The sequence below is a fragment of the Aplidium turbinatum genome, chromosome 10 (assembly GCF_918807975.1).
Source record: "Aplidium turbinatum chromosome 10, kaAplTurb1.1, whole genome shotgun sequence".
Lineage (NCBI taxonomy): Eukaryota > Metazoa > Chordata > Ascidiacea > Aplousobranchia > Polyclinidae > Aplidium > Aplidium turbinatum.
Genome location: NC_137481.1, coordinates 4,804,459 through 4,828,263, shown reverse-complemented (window position 1 = coordinate 4,828,263; position 23,805 = coordinate 4,804,459). Strand labels below are relative to the sequence as shown.

Here is a 23,805-nt window from a genome sequence, read left to right as displayed (position 1 = left end):
CTGGAATAGAAAGCTAGCGTTTTAACATTGTTTCCATGTCTGCAGATCTTAAATCATCGAAAACATGGCTAATTTCGCGAGCTGAGTAAATACAAACGAACGGAGATAGTGAAGGGTGCAATTTCATCACAAAAGTTTTGAAAAGGAAATGACATTGGTCAGTGTGGCTTTTTATTAATTGCAAATACTTGACGCTTTTTTCTGTCAAACATTGAAATATTTAATTAACAAAATCGTGAGCTACATTTAATTTGACCTAGACGTGATCATTAATGGCAACTGCACCATTGCTGCACACTACCTCAGGCAGGGAAGGCTGTGTTCTTTACAGTTTTAACATCACTTAACGTTAAAGCGAGGTAAAAAATAGTTCTGCTAGTTGGGTGAAGCCGAAAATAGCAATAATGTCTTGGCAAGGTCGGAGGTATTTACATCGAACTTGCAAATGCCCAACACCGCAATGACTGACGCGAAATCACAAGCTGGGGTCATATGGTTTGAGCGAGAAATGGAAAATTATACCATAGAGCGCACAGCGTGTTTGGGCAAAGTTAGCAAAATGTAACACACAGCACCGAAGCATACTTGTTTGCAAAAATTCAGAACTTTTAGTGCTTCGCGAAACAAAACATTTCAGAGCAAAACATTAAAAATTCGTTACATGCGTCTAAAATTGGAGAACATCGCGCGAAATGGAGTAGACTTCCACTCATGACTGAATTGCAAAGAAGGCACGCTTGATTTCCGTCATATTGCTTTTGCATCATGACGATAACAGCTAACAGAAAAGATGGTGTCGTTGTACAGGGAAAAATTTCAACACGAGAACTTACTTTTTTGTGGCAGAAGATCTGAAGTCCATCAGGGATTTCTACAAGCGCGCCAAACTGGCTCTGTTTTTTCACAAAGCCAGGAAATATCGCACGGGGCTCAAGGGTGGAGGATTGCAAACAGAAATATTCCTCGTTTCTAGACTTGACGAATTCAACAAAGGATTCTTTCTTGGTTACTAGTGAAAGGGTAGATTTCGATTAGAAGCGATGGTAAAGTCACACTCTTCATTTATTAGTGCAAGGTGGCGTAAAATAACCGGACAGTAACGCAAATTTAATGCAACGCTGATGGATTTATGAGTGACTATTAAAATGCAGATGTCCATGGAATTGCAATGCCTGAAATGCACTCAACTAGATGCATATAGAAGTGACAAAATGTTTTATCGCTGGTATGACTAAACAATCCTATAAACGAAAATAATGATTAAATGACAAACTTACCCAGCAAAGGTGCAGAATTTGTCACCACGCAATCTTTAAGGATCGTGCCGACTTTGTAGTGAGCTAATTTAGCGCGAGCCAAGACTGGGAAGTCAGACAGATGAGCGACCGGCAAGAAGCCATTAGAGCGACTCTTAGCTGATGGAGAATTGACCACCGATACCACGAAACCATCGTTTGTTCTTTCAACGAGTTTGACATCCACAAGCTGAAAAGATGATTTGCTTCATTGACTTGTTATGTCACAGAAAACTAACTCAACAAATCAGAGCTTCACAAAGAAAGAAAGGTTCAATCAAGGTAAAAGAGACCTTTGGTGAGACACAGCCGGGGTTCAAGCCTAGGTGTATCAACAGCAACGCTCAATGGCGTAGTGGTTTAAGTGCCTGCCTTTGCGTCGGTAGATGAGGGTTCGATTCCCAATCGGGTTATACCAAAGACTTTTAAAATGGAAGGCCTACTAAATTTTATTCCTGCTTGGCACTCAGCAGGAGTGGGATAAAGAGACTAACGTACTTCCCCGACATCGTTTGCAACCGCTGAGCACACTGCTCTCGGCTTCGGGGGAATGAGTCCATTCGTTCGCGGGCTAAACAAATTGCATTCGGACAAGGACGTTTTCAAAAACCCAGTAGTTGCTGGCGATTAAGCTCTCAACGTTAGCCCTACGAAGCGATATTCATGCGCATCTCGTCACATCACAGACCTGATCGGTTTTCAGCATCTTCTCCTCCTTGTCTTCCTCGGTTACTTTGATGCGGAAGGACAAGATCAACTTGTCACCTTCAGGCTCGCAAAACATGACGCGACACTTCTTAACCTGTAAGTCATGCTCGTCATCATTATTCAGCAAAGCCATGACCTTCATGGAATCGTGTAGGGATTCGAAATGAAAAAAAAATTAGTTCTATGCGGGAAGTCAATCAAAACAAAGCATGGGGGTTTTGTTGAAGGGCGGGTCTAGTAGGTATCCTTAAGGGGGGGGGGGGGGCGGGAGGAATGATTTCAACAAACCACAATGATGTGCAGGTCTACATGAGTCCGACCTTTCAAATGCACCGTGAATAAAGTTACCATTTACTTTTGATGCCTGATGGTGCGAAACAAGGAAGAAGCAATTCAGCTAGAGCTTATCTATGATCGGTGCCTGTCCCAGCTGTTCGTACAACCCACAAGGTGGAGGAACACCTTGCCAGCTTGAGATGTAGGTGGCCTGGAGTAAGACAGGAATCACGAATGACATTTGCAGTTACCTCGCCAATGTAATATTCCTTTTCCATGGCGCCAAGACTGTGGAGTCCCAGTTCCCGCTTGGGAACAAGTCCAGTCACGTCGTTGAACATACGCACAAATATTCTGCAAAAATGACGTGTTTCAACGTTGATACAATGTAAAACGTAAACATCGTGATAGAAAACAACACGAATAGTGTAGCGAAACACGAAGCATTCTTTTCGCAAACACTACCAATATGCAAAGAATTGCAATTTTGCAAAAAAAAAAAAAACACAATGTGATTGCCTGGAGTCCTAGACACCCTTTACCAGAAAAATGCAAGAAATTGTAAGCGATATACCAAGGCACATTCACTACTAATTTAGCAAATTAATGTTTTGATGCAGGTGCCCAGACCTCACAATACAAGAAGCATGACACGTGACGAGAAAGCGTAATTCGTGCGAAAGAAACCAGCTTTTCGAAAACAAATATCGACTCTAGACCTTTAAGTCTCCCCCTCCTGGAGTGGCTTTTTTGGGACCTTTGGCATTGAGCAGACAACGTAACGTCACAGAAAGTTGTATCGAGTGGATATGCACCATCTTACCCGAATTCCTTGATTGAAAAAATTGAGCCGATGATGATATCGCCTGCTTTCATCTGGTCATAACTGGTTACAACCGGTTGCTTGTATTGCACAAGCGACGGCTTGTTGGTCAGCAGTATCTTGCGCTTCTCCGGTTGAACACAAAGAACCTGTCAACAAGCTTGATCAAACACTACAGACTTGGATGACGAAGACTTAAGAAATAGTAACAGAAATTCCTACAATATAAAGACGTGGACTACGAAACCACCAAGTTACTTGGGGAAATTCTCTCAAAAGCCTTCGTGCAAAAGAATGATTTCAAAATCTCAATCGTTCAATGGAATCGAAAAACTTGCCAAAAAAACACATCACAACATCCAAGTAACTTGGCGCTTTAATGAGAAGCATCCTTTCAATCAAAGTGTTGCATCACGATTGTTGGAAGTGCGTCAAAAATAAACATAATGTCCAGAAGTGATTAGAGCATAATGCAAGGGATGGCACACAATGAAAGTGCAGTTGAAGCTATAGACAAGAACGTACGACAGAACGCAGAAAAGCAGCACAATCCCGCTTGCTAAACTGGTCCCCTTTGTATCGATTCAACGTTTACAGACGTTGAATCAGTGTAAAAATGACTGGTTTTGCTGTCATGGGGAACACAAATACTGTTCGTAAGGTGTGTGGTGATTAGAATAAACGAAAGGGCCTACCCGACATGTAAGTATGTCGCCTTCGTTGAAGCGTTTCTCTGGGTTCTTCAGTATAATGTCGGACATGTGAACAGAAGGGATCAAACCTCGGATCTTTGGACAGAGAACAAACTCTTTGTCTGCGAACAATAGGTTAGAATGAAAAAGAACGAAATCCAGTTCATAATTAGTTTGCAAGTGTGACTGTAGCAAAGTGAATTTGGTATGTCAGCACTAGCTGCTGCATTTGCCTCAAAGCACCGAAAACTCTATTTTACAAGATTTACGATTCATCGTTAGATGTCAAAAACCACCTAGTTATTAGCAACCAGGAGAATTAACAATAAAAATTCAAATTCAATCAAAAGCAAACTCCTGAAAAAGACGATGAATCGGTACAAAATAATATATCAGCACTTAGTGTCCCCCAATAGTGACATCAAATAAACCCGTCCTACCTTGGTATGAGCCCAACACCACCCTGAGCCCCAGACCACCGTCCTGGGTTTCCACACTTGTGATTTTTGCTTGGACGACCTTTCCGCACTCAACCTCCTCGTAGCGAAGGAAGGCGGCATTGTATACGCTCCTGCAAAGCAAGAAAGTGCTGAGTCATAACTGGAACCTTTCGATATGCAAAGCAGCGGGAAGATTGCTAGTGACTTATCAACTTACTGATCACCAGCATAGCTCTGCGCAATCATCAAATTCTTTACTCACCAAAACATGCAACATATTAATGACATTGCCACTTTGGATCAGAAAAAACCCAAAACACATTTTAACAAATCAAACATTTACTTTTTGGAACTTAGCTCTGCAATGCCATCTAGCGACAAGTTTTCGATGACTCTGGCACTCAATTGCTTGACGTCGGGAAAATCACCGAAGTTCCTCTCAATCGCAGTGTCCGAAACGTGGCGCATGTATATCATAGCCCGAGGTCCTTTCCTTTGCAGCTGCGTATCAAGAAATTTCAGAAAAAATCCAATGCCTAACTTTCAATTTAATATTTTGTGCATAACCAAAAGGTGTGGAGTGTGGACTCTGTTTCTGTTTTGTAAGTAAACATCATTCCAAAATGAAATTTGGCAAAAGTTGTATGCTAGGGATGTTTAAAAACACACACAAAAATTTGGGGCAACTATGGTAAGATTTGAGAGACGCAGAGTGATGTATTTGAATGTGCAAAAAGAGCTAGTGCGGTTTCGACTGAAACATTGAATCAACTACCTGACACAATATCCCAATCCCTTTGATTTTTTCAATGATTCTTGCTTTGCATTTAAATCCTACAGGGTAGTCTTCCTGCAAAAACAAAAATATTAGAATCAACTCCGTATCGTGTTCATAAAGAGAAGTTTGACGCAGAGTGCGGAAGCCAATTAATTTCAGCCACATCTCCCAAAGAAACTATTCACTAATATTTACCAGAAATTTACCAAAAAAATGTAGAGCAACGGCACTCGACGTCGTTTGCAGAGACATCAGTAAAACATTCTTTCGCAAGACTTGCTTCTATGGAAGCTTTGTAGACCATGCCAAAGTCTGCACTTTAAATCAACTTTTCTAAGACAGTTGAGTTAACTTTCCAATAACTTTGGATAAAAAATTGAAATGAAATAAAAATCACACACCTTCAACTTGAGGTAGTTATTAATTCTCCCTTCCTTCACCCACACTTTGGGGTTAGAAGTCAAGACGACGGTTTTAGCGACGCTGACGTAGAGGACACAAGCCAGCACCGAGTGATCGTATCGGTCCACCTTGGCTGGGACAACGTCATCACCCGTGTCCTTGCCTTCGACTGAAAAAGTAAGACTTTTACTGTGACGTCATAATGTATGTAAAGCAGCAAGTATTGCAGGTGTTATGTAAGATTCGCGTACGGTTAGTAAGACATTGAATGGTTGTGAATGAAGTTCCAGATATTACAGTAACGTGGACATCTGACGACAAGAAAAACATTAAAGCAAGCTTTTATGATGTTAAATATTGTTAGTTTTCACACTATGGAGATAACTTGTTTACAGCTAACGTTTCTATTGGTGACAGTAAGAGCCCAAAAGCGTAGCCAATATTCTAGACCGAAATCAGACGCTGGGAGCGAACCAGGCGAAACAAAATCAGTTGTTTTCCCATTGATGTTGACGTTTAATCAATGTAAAAACGACAGATTTTGATGTCTGGAGAGCCACGTGAGACGTTGTGCCAATGAAATCAACAAACACTTCCAAACCTTTTCGCTTCTTCTTCTTCGGCTGATCAGTGGCAGTTGCATCATCAACTTCCTTGCTAGTTTGCTTTGCCCCCTTACGATGGTCAGGAGGGGTGGCATTGACCATGGGCAGACAGGCATCAAATATAGTGAGGATCTTGCCAATCTGCCCTCCCGGTTGGTCCTGATTATAAAACAAAGAGTCAAGTTTGTCACAAGGAATCGTGTTCAATCAAATGACCATTAGCATGAACCACGGACATTGAAGAGTACTTGCGTGGACATAGGACATTGCATGAAAGGGGCTGGACAGCTTGAGCGAATGGATGAGAATAATTTAAGAAAACGAGTTTGGAGTAAGGTAATGGCGGGAAATTAAAAGACAAAAAAACGTCAAGTTAGAAAGACATCGTGGAAGACCATTTGACAACAAGAAACACAAACATTGAAGTTGATAACGATAGAGGAAAATGTAGGAGTCGTTGCAGAAAAGTGGTCGCCCTTGATGAAAACTGGTCAGCTGTTTGAAAACTGGCAAAAAAACGAAATAAACATAAATTTTCAGCAGCTTTTCTTTTGTTTTGGACCTCTGGACGCTGAAGATTATAGCAGTTAGAAAATGCGTTCTTTTTACATTGCTTCTGCGTCTGCAGCCGTGAAATTAATGTAACAAGAACAGATTTCGATAGTTGGGAATCAGAAGTGATTCTTCAGCAATTCACAACTTTAGACAAAGACTTAAAATTCAAGTATTGTACATTCATAAGTGTCAAGTAGCTACGTTTCAAAATAATTCATACAACAATTGGAAGTGTTAACAGATGGCTGCTCAAATGCAAGAAACCAAGAATCATCCATCTGCCCTACAATACAATATTAGTGGACGTCATAACAACACAAAGAATAATCAGCACTTAGAGAAACTGAAGCATTCGACTGACCATTGGAGGGTACTTAACAATTACAGACATTATGTTTATGACAATTCATAAGTTAAAATGCAACAGGAGTAAAGACGGGAGAGGTCCAGGTCCAGGCCGTTAAGACGCGATGCAAAAGAAGTGAGAGTATATGGAGAGATTAGACAAATTGACATCAACATATGCAAATGATATCATACGATGTCTTTTTACACCGTCGCAAAGCAACAATATATTTATGTGATGCATTCAACATATTGCATGCATGAAATCTCAAAGAACTATTTTATTAGCAAGTGGAGTTACCTAAGAACTTTGGTTGCGTAACTTTTCTATGAAATTAATATAAATGTAACCAGAGGGCTTCAGTTAATTATGATTTCTCGAAACATACTGTGTAGTTCGCTATGTGCACATTTTCAAAGTTATTTTGTAGCCTAATGGAAGACTTATAACCGTGAAATATGCCAAAGTTAATGAATCAGCTATTTTCAAACAGGTTGTTACCTCAGTAGGTGTGAACTTAACCAGAGATCCAGGCAAAATTGAATCCAGCGAAGTTTCACCGTCGACTCTTGACTAAAAAATAGAAAAGTATAAGTGAACAACAAAAAGGATGGGAAGTGGAAGCTCAAAAATAAAAGATGACAGCGTCTCTACTGAGCAGTCCCGGAGGATAATGCTCCTCCAGAGGAAAGTAACGGTGGACATCCTAGACAGGCTAGCAAGGAGATTACCACTAGTAGCAAACCCACTCGGCAAGACACTGAAGTACGTGAATGGACAAGTTGAAATTAAAATTTAATACATTTAAAAGTAATTAATCAACGAAAGCTAGACTTGTTACGAGTTGTAGTATATGAAGCTGTTTTTGAAAATCTCGGCATTTCACTAATTTATATTGTTTTCACGAGATAAAAGCTTACAACGCAACTGCTTGAAAAAAGGCTGGATAAAATTATAATTTTTTTTTTAGATTAGAAAAAGAAATTGAGAAGACCTTGGCATGGCAAGCAAACCTAAGCTACCTGCAAGAATGGAAAACAATCAAAAGAGATGAAGCAACAATAGGAAACTTAGTCAATCTCCTCAAGGCAACTGGCCACAAGTAATCACCTAAAATTAGCAAGAAATTGTGTTTCCATTCATTAAGTAGAGAATTTGCCACGACATATGGTCTTCCTTCATCAAACCTTTGATTTTCTCCACTACAACGCGTATTAAGCCACATCACCATATATTCACAGACCAGAGGAGTATGAATGCCTGTTCAACATCAGCAGAGAACCGAGAAATGCCTCAACTGCGACCGACAAACCCGATGAAACCGTTTCTCAACCGACAAAAACACCACAACCATGTAAAAATTGATAATAATTTCTCATTAGTCTTCAAAAACGCTTGACAAACGCGCAGGCGTGTACCATGAAGTGTACAATGCATGGTATTCATGGTTGACTGTGGGGTCGGGAGAAAAATATACGACTCCAACTTCTCGTTTTATAACAGGCCGACTCCGACTTTTCAGTGTTTCCAGATTTTTTTTTTATTTTGTCTTTTTTTCAATTTTTTTCATTTGATTTCACTTGAGTTGTGATCAAAATTGAAACGACAATTTCACAAAAACTGACAAGAACAAACAAAACTGTTTTCTGGTAAAGTTAAAGAGCGCAAAACAGAAAACAGCAAACAATATTTTGAAAAAGATTGTAAACAAACATTTTATTGTTTATCGTTTTTTATCAAGCCGGAAACAGCCTTTTTTTAATGACTCCGACTCCAGACACGCCAAAATCCCTCCGACTCCATAGCCCTGGTTGTAATGACAAGTTTAGTACCTTGGTGCCCTTAGTACAGGGGTTCCCAACCTGGGGGCCATGGCCCCCTAGTGGGCCATAAGCCTTTTTCAAGGGGGCCATGAAAAAATTTGAAAAATAATAAGTTTTTTAATTTATCATCTTTAAGTCCACTCCAACACTGTATAACAAAAGAAATAAATTAAAATTTAGTAAAAATACTAGTAGGCCTATATTTTGCCCAAATCTTCATGAAATGGTCTTTAAGTCCCGGTTGTTTCAAAAATAATAATATAAGATTTCTATGTAAAGTAAATTTCTTAATTTTTTCAAAAGGTTGTAAAAAATAAGGGGGCCATTGATTTTTCAAAATTTTTAAAAGGGGCCACGATGTAAAAAAGGTTGGGAACCCCTGCCTTAGTAGTACCTTAGTACGTTCGAAATCTGTAACGGTTTAACAAGCTTTGCTACTTGTTATAGAAGTGTAACGTAGCGTTAACATTTAACAAGTCACAAGGCAGCTGTCACTTACTTTAAAAAATAATTATTCAGTGGAAACTTACGAAACAAATGGGAAAGTCACTCAACTAATGATCGCACCCCGGCCTTGACCACGACGTGCTGACAAGGTACTGTGTCCTTGCGTTCCCAAGCTACCTATGTGACCACTGCGCGACTGCGCAGCATCTCATGATGTTTGTTTTTACTATTTTAGATCATGACAAACTAGTAGCAGAAGATCGCACAGAAAACCAAATTCCAAGTTCCGTGGAAACAATCTTACTGCCACATGATCACCAAATTCAAAGGAAAGATAACATCATTTCAAATATCTTTAACAATGAAAAGAAATGTGCAAACTATAAATTCACTTCCCCGAGCCAAGGTAAGTGGTATGACAAGTGACCTCAAGGTATATCATAGCAGGACCAGAAGCCATGTATGCACGCAACACTCAATTTCTCGATCTATGAAGTTGTGATTGAAAAGCAATAGTTTAATGGTTAGAAAGGTGACAAGAATCGAATAGTAACTACGCAAAGATACGAGTTGTTTCATTAAAATGATTAACTTGTTGAATATCGACTAATCTTTGCAGAGCAGGCGATCAATGGACGCAGTAACACACAATTGCGATCAACACACAAACCACTGTTCTTAACCGAAGGAATAATACACAGGTATGTCGACATAAGAGGGAAACAGAAAACAAGATGGCGAGACGAACTCTACCAATTCGACAAACACTGGACACAAACGTGCAAAGACAAACAAAATTATAAAGATATGGGGAAGGCCTTCATCCTGCAGTGGAACAACAATGGCTGACAATGATGATGATGATGATGTCGACATGGCTAAGCGTCGAACGAGTTAGCCTAGAAACATCCAAATCTGAACCTGTAAACATACTTAGCCTATATGTGCATTGTGCAAATTGACTACAAAACAAGCAAATAGAATTAGAATTTTGCAACTCAAGCATGAATTCGTAACAATGAACCATTGGGCTGAGATAGAAATAATAAAATAATTTCATTCTAATAACTTTCAAATGACATAATGTCCACCAATATTGGCCATTCTAGTTGTGCAACCGAAGATGTTCATCATCCTTGGCTGGATTTTCGAAATTGGAATGACGTTGTAAAGTCGTGGAATTTCATTGACGGGACCACGACAAGAATAGAAAAGATTGGAAACTACTTTCCAGGACTAGTGGTTTTGAATGAGGTGATTGCAAAATACTAAACCAATTTTTTGAATGAACAATAGGCATCGAAAAGATAGTGATTTGTCGTTATGCTTTGAAACAAAATTTGTTCCATGTGCCCCCTAACGCGTGACTGAAGATAAAAACACAGGATGAAGAGATAAACAACACGTTTTTTTGGTAAGACAAAGATGTATTTCCATCAAAACATTTGCTTTCTTTGAAAGTAAATGACTGGAGTAAAGCCTCATCAAGAGTGTACAACTGTAGTGTACATGCATCTGGATTGATATCATCCATATTTATGCAGATGATAGCTGTGAGTGATGCGAATAAAAACATGCTCCACTACTTTGATGAATGGGGACGTTTGCTCCAGTCACATTCTACGGGAAGATTAACACCAGGTAAAATTTACTACTAGACATTGCTTTTAAGTTCCTACATCGTCTGTTATGTGGCAAAACTGTGCTCAAACAAACAAGAACTAACTCATCATGATCTCGAAGTTATTAGAGGTGTATTGCTGACTCGAAACGTGATAGCAATAACACATGACCACCATTAGGGTGACTTCGTAAAAGTGACGCAGGCTACTGAACCGACAGTGCGATGCTTTGCTTTCTATTGCTGCTTTGAAATGATACAGAAGATTCCCAATCAGTGAATTGGTCCTTTTTTTGCATGGATTCGCAGACGTTGAATTCATTGTAAATATGAACAGATTTGCTAGCTGGATGATTGCGTGAAGCCCACATGAGACTTTTATATGGGGCGCAAGACGTCCCGACCAAATTTAAACAAGTTTGGCATTTTGTCAGGTGGAATGTGCAAAATAAATTCCACAACAATCGGCGTTTGCTGTGGACACGTGGTGGCGGTATGGAACATCAACGGACATTTGTTGCGAAAATTCGGTGAAGGGATTTTCAAATGGTGTAGAGGAATCTGCACGGATAGCGACAATAGGTAAAGTATATTGCTCAGATTTTACTGACAAAATTTCAAATATGCGCCTTGTTTACAATTGCAGGTACCAGATCATAGCACACAAGCAAACACAACAGCAATGGCTGTGCTCTTCTTTTGTAACCTGAAGTGAGTCTTAATGAAAGGATCAAACTTTTGAAAAAATTAACGAGCAAACCCTTAGTCAGAATGGAGCATTGACAGCAAACCTGATTGAAATACAACGAAACACTTCTAGACAAACGTTTGGACAATTCGGTTTGTCGATTTTCCAGACTTATCGTATCCGATGTTGAGCTGAATGACGTCACAATTCATGATCAAAAGGGCCGCATGGTGGCGAGTTTAAACATATCGAGAGCATGCGAACTCAGTGGAGCGTACTATGTTGCAGCCAACCGTGACGATCAGGTACAGAGAAAAGAGTTAAAGATAATAAATAATAAAGAAAGATATAACAGTGCAGAGCATCAACATTTGCAAAACAAGGTGATTGGACCCTTTCCTCTTACCCCAAAATTTCTCTGATATAGTTGAAAACATATTACGTCAGCTTTCTCAAAGCACCATGTAAAGTGAAACAAAGCCAACGAAGCCCCATACGTTTTATTTTCACAGAATTTTGTTCCCGACCCACACGGCAACTTTTATGAAGCACTCATTGCCACAAAATTTAGTTGACTATAGTTTATCTGAATTTAGTTTAGAACTTTAGATGAAGTGGCTGTTGAAATCTACGCGTTTAAAAAAAAAACGGAAACAAATGTATCATAGTAGATATATTTCATTTCTCCGAAGAAACCGGCCCATCTTTATTGACCAACCTTCTCTCTATCGATAAAGGAGTTGCGAGCATTAATATAGAATACATACATGTTTTGATATACTTTAAAAATGAGATTACTTGGAATAATAATAATTGCGAGCACAAATGCGATACAACAGATAACAGGAAACAGCGAAGGGGCATATTAGTTTTCAAGTCAGTCTGTTGTTCCCCTTATTTTGGCTTGCCATTAAGTGTCTTTGCAGAGACACAGCCGCGTGCCCTGGAGCGGTGTCGAACCCACGTCCTTTCGAACGTCGGGCAGACGTTCACACTACACGGCCACGCGGCCGACCTCAAATTAATGACGCAAATTATATTGCTTCTTTTCAGATACTTGTTTCTGACAGCAGAAATAGTTGTATTAGAAAGTTCAACAAGCACGGTACTTACATGAACAAATTCTCACACTTTGGTGAGAAAGAGGATCAAATAAAAGTGCCCATGGGCTTAACAACTGACTGCAGTGGCAACGTACTAATCTGTGACTACGGGAACAACAGGTCAGTGGGCTTCAGTGATCATTGTGCAAGCCAAGACTTCGTGGCATTGTGATAAAAACAAATTGACGCGTTGGGTGCATTTTGACACAAGAGGCACAAATATCGATCACCAACAGGAGGGCGGAGAACATGATTTCGAAAGTTGTTGAAAACTTTTGTTGCGCAATAATATTGTTAAAACAAATTTACTTGGTTGATCAAACCGGTTAAAGAACTTTTGCATGAAGCTAAAACGTCACAGTCCGACTCGTGACGTCAGCAACAACTGCAATAACCAATAAGCTAACCGGGGCTTTTTTCAGGGTCAGCGTATATAACAACGACGGATGGTTTCTTATGCACATTTTGACGGAATCGCGCATCAAGCGGCCAGTTACCATTATTGCGATTAACCACAAAAGGGTGCTCGTGAGCATGATGGACCACAACCCTTTAAAAGTATTTGAATTCGAATGATATGCAAGAGTTTGTTCAGATGCCTTCAATAACTAACTGAAAATAATGAAAACTGCCTGTACAACTAATGAGTGTTGTGCCGATGTTGCCAGCCGAACTTCTTCATACTTGTTTTTCAGTTTTATCTATTTATTACGAAATGTACAATTTGTTACATTCCAGACAACAAGATCCGTCACTCTTACATTGATTTAACGTAAAAATGACAGATTTTGCTGTTGTTCCAATTAATACATACGCGCCGACTTCCGGGGGGGCCGGGGGGCGGCGCCCCCCATAAGTTTATGGTTGAGGGGCAACAAAAATGATTATTACAAGTGGTGTTTCAAAGATAAAACACTCCGCGAATGAGATTTAGATAATTTAAACGGACTTAAAGAATGCCGAAGCTTAAAGAATACATTGCTCTTGTCCGCATAATCTCAGATGATCGCATGGCTTTCTCATTCGGTATGGAAATTTCAAAGTAGATGGTAGAGTAACTTACGCTGTTGGAATGGTCACGTAACTATTCACGGCAATATTAAGCAAACCAGCTAAATTAGACACGCTATTTTCAACGAGGTCTTCCCGCTGTGAGACAATTATGATTCAACAGAACGCATTGTTTTCTTAGCAATGTGTGAGAATTAAATCGAAGACCGATAAAAGAAAAGGTGTTTAATGGTCTTGGTCGCAGATATTGCCTGCATTAACGACGTCTTCTACCGCTATAATCACCTAGCCAACCTGACATCATTGTTTTATGCGGCCGCTAAGGTTTGACATCGACTTCAACAATCATGGAATGTTACGTAATAAGAACGATTATATCCTACACGCAAAAATTAATAAAGTGATCTCTTAAAACAGCTCTTTCCGCTGTTTTGTGTCGTGAGCTTTGCATATTGCTCAACAAATGCATAAAGTTTAGAAATGACAAGAAATCATTAAATTTGAAAATTAAGTTTGAATCACTGCAAATAAACGTATTCAAAACTTTTAGTTTGGCCGACGCGATTTCACACTCCGTAATCTACGTCGACAATGATTTTAAGTGCGTTCAGTTTGAAAACTGCACAGCTGGAGACAACAGCTTGTCCCGTGTTAGTTGAACTTGTCTTTTTGAGGTGAAAATCACTTGCAAACATCTCAACCTTTACTCGAGTATAGCCTACTGTATTCAATAAAAGACTATAAAGACTTTCGATAAAAAACAGAAGAGAAAACACTTCGCAGTTGTTAACACTTTAAAAGTAAGTAATTAGTAAAACGAGCAAAACGAAACTGATAGCGGGTTTTCACTCTGCTTGAGATCATGATTTTTTGCGTTTTATTTCGATAACTGCACTGTCTTGATCGTTGTTATTCACTCGTATGAAAAGAAAATGAATCGGTTTGTTTTCCAACTGTTTCAATTATGAGCTAACAATTTCAAAATTTTTACGACTAGGCGTACTACATGCGTAAAACTAATCCTTTCAAGCAGCGGTTCTAATAAATTCGGTTTGCGACCTAGGTGTTAATATGAACAAGACACTAAGCTTTATCAAAGACTATTTTAATTGAGCAAAATAGCGTTACGGTTATGACGTCATCACCTTTCTCGCTCCCCAAGGTTTTTTGAAAAGTCGGCGCCTATGCATTAATATATTCATGAATACACTTGATCATTCGCTCACCAATGGTTTGTGAAGTCTTCGTTGCTCGTTGGAAAGTGTGAGAACTTTTCCTTCGCTTTTTACGTTGACTACAGCACAGCGGATAACTTGAAACGGTTTCAATGAGGTGTGGGTATCTAAAGAATGCAATGATGTTGAATAAGTACCTTTATTTAGCAAATGAATAGTTTTAACAAAACATAGTTTGTGTGTGGTGGTCAAGTGTGTGATGAAGCAAAAATCACCATGCATGTAGCTGATATGCCTCGACTACTATACTGGCCTCGTCAGCAATCAGCATCACACCGATTCTGCCAAAGAACTGCCGACCACCATTTTTACCGGTTCACGGTTTTAAATCTTGCTACCAAGGCTGTGAAGTTGGAGTCGGAGAGATTTTGGCGTGTCCGGAGTTGGAATCGTTAAAAAAAGGCCGACTCCGGGTTGATACAGAACGATGAACAATACAATTTTTGTTTGTCAATCTTTTTACAGAAATTATTTCTTGGTCTCCGTATGGCGCTTTTTATTTTTTTCAGGAAATAGAAGTGTTTGTTCTTGTACTATTTTATGAAAGTCACCGTCTCAATGTCGATCACAGCTTGAGTGAAATTAAATTTTTAAAAAATAAAAAAGAGCAAAATATAGAAAAATCTGCCAACACTGAAGCCGAGTCGGCCAGTTATAAACCGAGATGTAGGAGTCGTATATTTTTTTCCCGACTCCACAGCCCTGCTTGCTACACTAGCACTGTAAGCAATGCATCTGAAAAGAAACCTTCAACAACAGGCATAAGAAACTGGTCAAGCGTCGTGTCATTTAAATTAAAGTCATTACATCGCCAAGGCGTAAAGCATTCAAATAAGAAGTTTTTTACAGCCTTTACATTTACGACCACTATAAGAAGTCAAGTACGGTCTCAGGCATTCGAGTACGGCGACGCACGAATCGCATCATTCGAATTGAAGTCATACGGAACACGTCATAAAAACTTACACCATACCACTGCATTCTTAGTTCTCACCTTCGTGTTATAAAATAATTTACCAGTTGCGGCCAATAGGACATAAAGTGAAAAGTAAAAAGAGGGTTTCTGTAAAAAATGGATCAGTAAGCTGAGTTGCGAGCAGGAGCACTCAATACTCAATAGTAGTGCGAATATATTTGTGTCAAGTGCGGTACCTGAGTTTGCGATTGGAATGAAGGCATTAACTCTTCTCTTTCCCACGTCTACTGTATATCCATGATCTTCCAATGACTTCACAGAGCAACTTATGAGCATTCCTGGCTTTAACTTAGAAATTTGGTAATCTGCAAACAGCAAAAACATTATAAACACAAATTGGTCTAGTTTAGGACAATAAATACAATATTTTGAATAGAAAAGTATTATAAGAAAACTTAAGCAATATATACCAGTTAAGTCGGCAGAAACAAAATTATCTTGGTGAAAAATCATGGTTTCAAGCACTACTAGACTATTCTCACTCAACAAAGGTTTTCCTTTTTTTAAATTGCTATGTCCAACAGTATTAAATCAATACAAAAAAGACAACTTTTGTTTGCCTAATATTCAGCTATATTCCAGATCAGGCGACGAAAATAGTATTTCTTAGACAAATTCCATACATGCATATTGCACATATAAGGTTAGCTGGTATACTGTGTATATAGAAACAATTTCCCCTACTTGAATTGATGACATGGGGTTCAATGGAGAGTTCAATGTGCTTAGTTAAAGGATTGAGCGCAATAACAGAGCACACTACTAAATCTCCAACTTGAAACAAATCTTCAAGTGCCGGAGCAGCCTGAAACGTAAAAAGAATGTAACGTATCATTCTTCAGTTCCATTCTCATTACTAATCACAGTGAGAATATGGATAGCAACAAGCAGTTCGCAAGTGAAAAAAGAGTTTGACATGGTAGTTCAGAAGTAACCCGCCAGGAGTTGAGCAATTTGCACATTTTATAAAAATAAGTAATATATAAATCCTCTGGTCCAATAGCTGAAATAGTTAAAAACCAGGTTTCATGAATAAAGAAATGACAAGATCTGGCAACTCTGCTTCGACTCCCTGTGTATGCGCTTGAGCAACAAGCTCTCCATTTAACGAAACCGAGTAGATAGAATAATTCACAGACAACAACACTTCAACAATAAGCGAAAAGGTTCACTCTGTCAATTTCAAAGAGCGGTTTGCGTCAGTAGTTCAAAGCCTCTACAGCGAAACTGCCAGGATTGAGCTCTAAAAGAAGCTTTTTCAGTCCGAGAATAAAGGCTTCCACAGTTAATCATTGTCTTACAAAATCCTTCAGTAAACACAGTACAAGCCTTAAAATACGCCATTATACAATGCATTATTCAAGGCAAACACAGCAACTTACAATCAAACTTTAAGGATTTTATTCTACAACTAAACGAAAAAAGCATACAACTCAGTTCCCCACCTCTCTTTCTTGAGACTCAAGTTCATTTTGTAATGCTTTAGTATACAAGGATGAAATGTGATTGGCTTTTACTAAACCAATCACAGAATTAGGCAAGCTAACCATCATTTCCCGCTCTTTGATGACTTTAATGCAACCAAGAATACTCATTCCTTCTTCCATATGCTGGATAAAAACAGAATCAAACAGAATTGAAATTAAATACTGATACGTTGTAATATCATTATTGTATAAATTAAATACTTTTATTTATTTTTAATTTACGTGATATGGATAAAAAGGTTACTTTTTTTAACTATAAACAGACATAACTTAGCAACACAACATTTAACATTATAAAAACAAAAGCAGAATAGCAAATGTTTCAGGCTATGCACCTAGACATTATCACCCCATATCGAGTTTTAAAAGAAAACCAATTGTCTTGCCCACATACAAAATGATAACTGAAAGATTATGCAGCACAATGAGTCAAGTAGGTCCATTTGAAAGAAAACAAACTGTCTTACTTTGAATGAAAGGTAACAAACGTGGTTCTTCTTCAACAATAAATCACCATCTTCAATCAATTGCTTTTCTGCCCAGGACAGTTCTTCTGTCTTATTTTCATTAAATTTTTTCACATGACTGCTCTTCTGGTCTTCTTTGTCTCTATGCGACTATAAAATAAACACACAAATACTTTCACAAGATTCATCATGAGTTAATCAAATGTACCTAAAGAAAGAACGACAAAATGATAAGTTCAGTCAAAAACTTTACTTCACACAATAAAGTCATTATACTGGATTCAGTATAACAGTTGAATGTTGACAATATATACATAAGCTTTACAGTAAAATGAAAATACGATAAACAGTTAAACACACAGTCATTTGCAAATCTACTGCAAAATCAAAAATTTACAAAAGTTTTAATAAGGACATTTGCAATGGTTGCAAACAAAGGTAAGATAATTTCGCTATGTTACTTCTTTGAAAAGTCGTTCAGGCCTTTCAGTAGGGGGCCGTTTTTCCTGATATGATGACTTTGGCGGAGCTCCACGAGGAAAACAATCTTCATCTGCATCAGCCATAACTTTATTTATATCTACCAACCACCTATTCACCTAAAGAGGTTTAACTTGTAAACAAATCATTTCAAGTTTAATTCACTTAGTTAAACTTTGACAAATAGCATTTACGACTTGTTCTGAGGCTTGTTCTGATGCCATTTTTTAGCATTAAAAATATAGGACGGCTCAATGGCTCATGGCTTTTACACTGCAATCAGCAATACTTTGAATTCACCCAATATTTCATTATGTGACAAATAGCTATTGCTAACTACCTTTTTTCTTATTTGCATGGTTTATTCATGATGAGCATAGCCCATAAAACTGTATTATGATACTCATTTAATTTAAATTGCTTGCTGCTAAAAAGCTGCTAGAACTGCTCACAAGATAAAATTTACAACAATGTACATTTACCTCATTGCAACAGTGTAAACAAAAGAGAGTGGCTATATGCACGATCAGAGGTGGGCAACAGCGTGCTACTTTTGTAGCGCCGCTACTTTTTTGGTGAAGGTAGCGGCAACGACGCTACTTTTTAGTTGAAGTAACGTCTGCAGTAGCAGCGCTACTTTTTTTCCAAAGTAGCGGTAGCGGGAGAGGCGCTACTTTTTGCCTATCTCTGTGTACGATGTAGTTGTAGTATGTAAAACACAACTTATATCTATGGCATTCTTATTGAGCGATGAGCGTGCATGTAGTCATGCCCACAATCTCAACAACTATCATTGTCGTTAGACTTTGAAATTGACATCAGAAAAACTTTTCTAAGTTGTTCCTTTGTAAGGACTTAGTATAACTAAAACAGTGTGGTGAAATGTTATAACAAGAAGATTTTTCAGATTTGAAAGTTTGGGATAGAAAAAATTCTTCATCTGGCAACACTAACATGAATCAAAGCTTTCATTTTACAAGCTTACAAATAGAAACATTTCTAACCCTAACCCTCAATAAGGATGCAACCTATTTCGTCCCCTGAAAAGATCAAGAGAAATTTTGAAATGTTTGCGGCAACTCTGATCAGCGACTTCAGCTCTGTTGTATTTTATCACAATCTTTTCAGGGAAAGGAATCGGGGGACGAAATAGATTGCACCAGTAAAAAAGTGCTTGAAACCAACTAAAATTTTATTTCCAGACAAACTTTTTCAATGCTCATTTTCAATTAGCCTCAGAGTGCTATAGTTTCTGAGGTTTTTACTTTGCTTTTTTGCCATGAAAAGTTGCTTTTTTGCACTTCAGGTCACCATCTAGTTGCTTCAAACCATACCCCATGCTGTTTACAGCAATCTTCTCCGCATTTACCTTTTACTAAAACTAGAAAACAAGTTCATTCCAGCACACACAAGCAGGACACTTCCATTCCAGCACACACAAGTAGGGTTCGGGTTCCTTAACTTCTCCAAATGCAAGTTGAGGTACAGATTGCTGACCATGTCATTCATAAAGCACAAAATTAGATGTATAACAGTGGCGTACAAAGCTATCCTAACCTGGCTTTCCACTACCTACCCTGAAGTTTGAAAAATTTGGCTCATAAAAAAAAGAAGAGAGTGATGAAGTGTAGGTACGCTTAATGCTCAAAACAGAACTTAATTATCGTACCGTACTTGCTCTGATAGGAGAGAGAGCTACATATAATATTCAAAGTCCTCTCAATTTATAACCTCATATTAAAATTGCATGAACTGTTGAGTACATATCTTACTTTTGCACATGGAAACCTGTTTTACAATTATTAAAAAAGTGCAAGCCAAGTGTCATTTTGTAGCAAAGCAGAATATTACACCAAACAATCTTAGGAGCTGGTATACAAGTCCCCCCCCCCACCACCCTTGGCAACTCATGACAAAGAGGAATTGACCAAAACATGTGGATTGAAGTGTGCGAACAGTAAAGCAAAGGTAAAGTAGTTTCACCCTATATGTTTGGTTGAGTCCTGTCTTTGTCATGAGTTGCCAAGGGTGGTGGAGGGGGGACTTGTATACCAGGTCCCAATCTTACTATAACTTGCAACACCTCCAATAGTATTGCCACGTTAGTTTTAATGTAAATAACCTTTAATTTTGCGTTTGCCTTTTGTTTTTCCTGATGTTGAAAGCATTTGCAGCTAGTGTTTATTCATTTAATGATTCAATTTCAAGGCAAAGGTTAGAATCAATCTATTTTGTTAAGTAAAATTTATTTAATAACAACCGATTCTAAATCCTTCAGTTTTCTGTTTGAAATATTACGAGCAATAATGAGTGCATTGCTTTCACAATACAAAACTTAATTTTATCCAAACTAACCAACCCAAAACCCAGCGTTTCTGTTACTGTTGCTTGTTCTTGTTGCATGATCATTGATCATCCATAACACATGTGAGAGTTGCCAAATAACAAATTCAAAAACTGGCAAATCAAGAAGCAACTTAGTTTCAGTTTGTTTTTATTTATCATTCAATTCAATTTTATTTTTCTTTGTCAGAATGCAAGAAAAATGATATCGTGAAAAAGAAATACAGTAACAAAACCAACAAAAGGAAAAGGTGGCAAAACCATAATGGTTTAAGACGTGCATAAAGGGATCTAATATTGCGGTATATGTAGCTAACTGCTCTAGGCTGCTGCTGAGCTGAGTCGGAGTCTGCCTCGCTTTCTGACCTAGTCCTGACCTAGTCTGAAACGATCCCTGTTCCATGTCTAGAAAGCTAAAACCTCAATTGCTAAGGTAACAGGGATCAGTAGTCAGTAAATGTAACAGAAATATATATTTTCTGTTACCTTAGCAATTGAGGTTTTAGCATTGCGGTATATGCATTGATAAATATACTTCAGCACGGCCATCAAACCTGATATTTTAAAACAAGTAGATAAATTAGTTAAGAATCAGTTCCAAACATAGCAGAGTTCTTCAAAAAAGTAGAAGCAACAAAACACGGAGGTCATAACGTGCATGATACCCAGAGATGTACGTAGCCTATACGCCGCAAATTCTACGCTGTAGACTTTTTGTTTACGCTAACGCTTGTGGCCACATTTTTTTGGATAGTTTGCGCTTGAGGCTACGCCGTAAAGTTTTCGCGGTTTTTTAGCGCATACTTTTTAATGTATTTTTGCGCTACAACACGCCAATACCTTCCAGCGCTGCAGCTGAAAGAATGTTTTCAATGGGCAAAGACATTGGAACCAAAACACAGAAAAATGTCAGATGAACACTTTCAAATGCTTGTGTTTTTTCGTGGAAATTCAAAATAAAACTTGTTTGTTTCGAGTTGTTTATACCGTGTGATTGTTTGGCACCTATCAAACAAAATTAGTTTACGCTAGTGTATGCGCTGACGCTGACGCCGCCAACTTTTTTTACAAGTTACGTTGGCGCATACGGCGTATGGTTTTTCGAATGTTTGCGTTTACGCTGACGGCGTTAATATTTTTTGTATGCGCGTACACCACTGATGATACCAAACCAGGATAATCACTTTAAAATATGGCACGGTTGCAGAACCTTTAAAGTCACAACTTTCAGGCACTTGCAAACTACCACTGTTACAGCTGTCACAGTAAATTCAGGGCAATCTAGTACGGTTCCTAAACGATATGTTGTTAAATGTTAACACTTGAATCTCGATGGATCTAGTTTTCATACCATTTTAGTTTGTAAGTAGTTTTGAATAAAAAACAAATGTTTATTGCACTTTCTGAACCTTCAGCAAAACAAATAGGCTACCAGTAGGCAGGCGCGGATCTATGGGGGAGGCCCAAGGGGCCCGCCCCCCCCAAATTTTGTGAGAAATTGTTGAATGGTTTGATATGCTTCTAAACAGCTGATATTAGTCCCACAGCGGACTTAACTTATTCCGGGTTGGGGGGGGAAATTATTTTTTGTTATTATTACGGTTGAAATTATCCATCGATTAGGCTATAGGCTACATTTTAATAGCAACATTTGTTGGAGCTGGCTCAGCTGAAACCAATGCTGAACCAAGTGACGTCAGTTGAAACAAAGTCGGCAGCAATGGCGAGTGGTTAGCGCGTTGGGCTCACAGTCGAAAGCCTGCATGTTCGACTCCAGTCACTCGCACTTGCTGTTGTTTCTCTAGGCAAGAAACTTTACGATAATTGCCTCTACCCAGTGATCGATTTCGAGTAATGGGTAGTACCAAAATTTAAGTCATAAGGAAAGTAGACAACCGGAAACAGACATTGCCGTCGGCTGCAGCGTGGGTCAAGTGTAGGCTACGTCGGAAGGCGTAAACCGATGCATAGCGCTCAAGTCCGCTTTCCCGCAATGCAGGATAAAGATAAACAAACAAACAAACAAACAATCTGAAACCTGAATTGTTTTGTAGTTTTTAGTCTTCATCATAATTTCAACCAATTACCGTAGGCTATATGTCTGCAAACAGACAAATATCCAATTGGTCATGGCTACTGCATACAGGGTTTTAAACCAGATTTCAAGTTTAGGCTACTTTGCATGATTAGCAATTTTTATTCCAGCAAAATTTATTGATGAACATGGCTGTTTTAATGTCTATTTTATAACATATCGTAGCCTATATGTCGTAGTATCATTGTTCACAGTGGCGTAGCCAAGGGGGGGGGGGGGAGTGTTGGGGGTTACAACCCCCCTTTGGCACGCGAGTGATGTCACGCTATTGAGAATGATGCTTTCAGTCTCTATGTCTCTAAAATAAAGTTTACCTAATTTTAAGCGAAACTGCATTAAAAGGGCGAGTTTTGCCAATACCAAACATTCAAACATCTCAACCAGAAACCAGCAACAAGAAAACATAGAGACTTAGCCTACTGGCTTGATTACCGAAAAAAATGCCGAAGAAAATATGATCTTAACCCTTTGCTATGCCACCGGACAGCACCATTTTACAGCAATATTTATGCCCATATTTTTGTTGAAAATGCTCTCAGAATGCACCAAATTCAAAGTAATTTTTCAAAATTTTCAGGGGGAGGCCCCCCGCCGCTGGGTGTCGCCTTTGGCAAACACGCCGTCGGGCTTCGCACGACGGCCGTCAAAACCCCCCAAATTCCTGGCTCCGCCACTGATTCATCTGTTTTATTTTTTTCTTTCTTTTTAATTCATTTTCAAATTTTCTAGCCCCCCCAAAAAAAACTCCTAGATCCGCACCTGCCAGTAGGCCTACCCACTACCCAGTGGCGTAGCCAGAAAAATTTTTTGGGGGGGGCCAAATATTTGATGAATTGAAGAGAACGACGAAATGTTTGATTTAAGACATCGCCATCTGATGTGCAGTGGCGCATCCTGGTTGGTTAAGCAAGGGAAGCAATAAAGCTGGTGGGGGTTAGAGCGTGCCAAAGGCACGCGTATTCTAGGGGGGTCCGGGGGCATGCTCCCCCGGAAAATTTTTGCAAAATTACACTTAAATAATGGATTATAACGCTTTCTGGAAACACTTTCAGGGTAATATTTGTATGAAACTTATTAGCAGATAAACAGCTATTAACTTATTAAAGGTA

General features: G+C 38.8%; 2 protein-coding genes across 3 annotated transcripts in view; one reads left to right on the top strand and one right to left on the bottom strand.

Moving 5' to 3' along the window:
* The window catches only part of LOC145778205 (protein RRP5 homolog), a 42,594-nt gene extending 24,223 nt beyond the window's left edge, over window positions 1–18,371 (bottom strand). For both annotated transcript variants that reach the window (XM_082589658.1, XM_082589659.1), the window contains exons 1-18: window positions 18,240–18,371; window positions 17,779–17,928; window positions 17,270–17,434; window positions 16,509–16,629; window positions 16,001–16,129; window positions 14,840–14,955; window positions 7,422–7,493; window positions 6,016–6,178; window positions 5,414–5,583; window positions 5,010–5,084; window positions 4,578–4,735; window positions 4,235–4,365; window positions 3,798–3,916; window positions 3,103–3,251; window positions 2,531–2,633; window positions 1,984–2,097; window positions 1,278–1,485; window positions 834–1,009 (exon numbers count right to left, since the gene is read on the bottom strand). In XM_082589658.1, the coding sequence (XP_082445784.1) occupies window positions 834–1,009; window positions 1,278–1,485; window positions 1,984–2,097; window positions 2,531–2,633; window positions 3,103–3,251; window positions 3,798–3,916; window positions 4,235–4,365; window positions 4,578–4,735; window positions 5,010–5,084; window positions 5,414–5,583; window positions 6,016–6,178; window positions 7,422–7,493; window positions 14,840–14,955; window positions 16,001–16,129; window positions 16,509–16,629; window positions 17,270–17,434; window positions 17,779–17,928; window positions 18,240–18,344 (2,424 nt within the window). In that variant the 5' untranslated portion in view covers window positions 18,345–18,371. The remainder of the gene's footprint in view (window positions 1–833; window positions 1,010–1,277; window positions 1,486–1,983; window positions 2,098–2,530; window positions 2,634–3,102; window positions 3,252–3,797; window positions 3,917–4,234; window positions 4,366–4,577; window positions 4,736–5,009; window positions 5,085–5,413; window positions 5,584–6,015; window positions 6,179–7,421; window positions 7,494–14,839; window positions 14,956–16,000; window positions 16,130–16,508; window positions 16,630–17,269; window positions 17,435–17,778; window positions 17,929–18,239) is intronic.
* On the top strand, window positions 7,531–13,178 carry LOC145778277 (uncharacterized). The gene is made up of 11 exons (XM_082589739.1): window positions 7,531–7,685; window positions 7,891–8,022; window positions 8,162–8,274; window positions 9,426–9,596; window positions 9,810–9,891; window positions 10,300–10,444; window positions 10,735–10,831; window positions 11,246–11,393; window positions 11,669–11,804; window positions 12,553–12,722; window positions 13,025–13,178. Exons 1-11 carry the CDS (start codon window positions 7,531–7,533, stop codon window positions 13,176–13,178), a joined length of 1,503 nt encoding a protein of 500 aa, XP_082445865.1.
* Window positions 18,372–23,805: the final 5,434 nt, after the last annotated feature.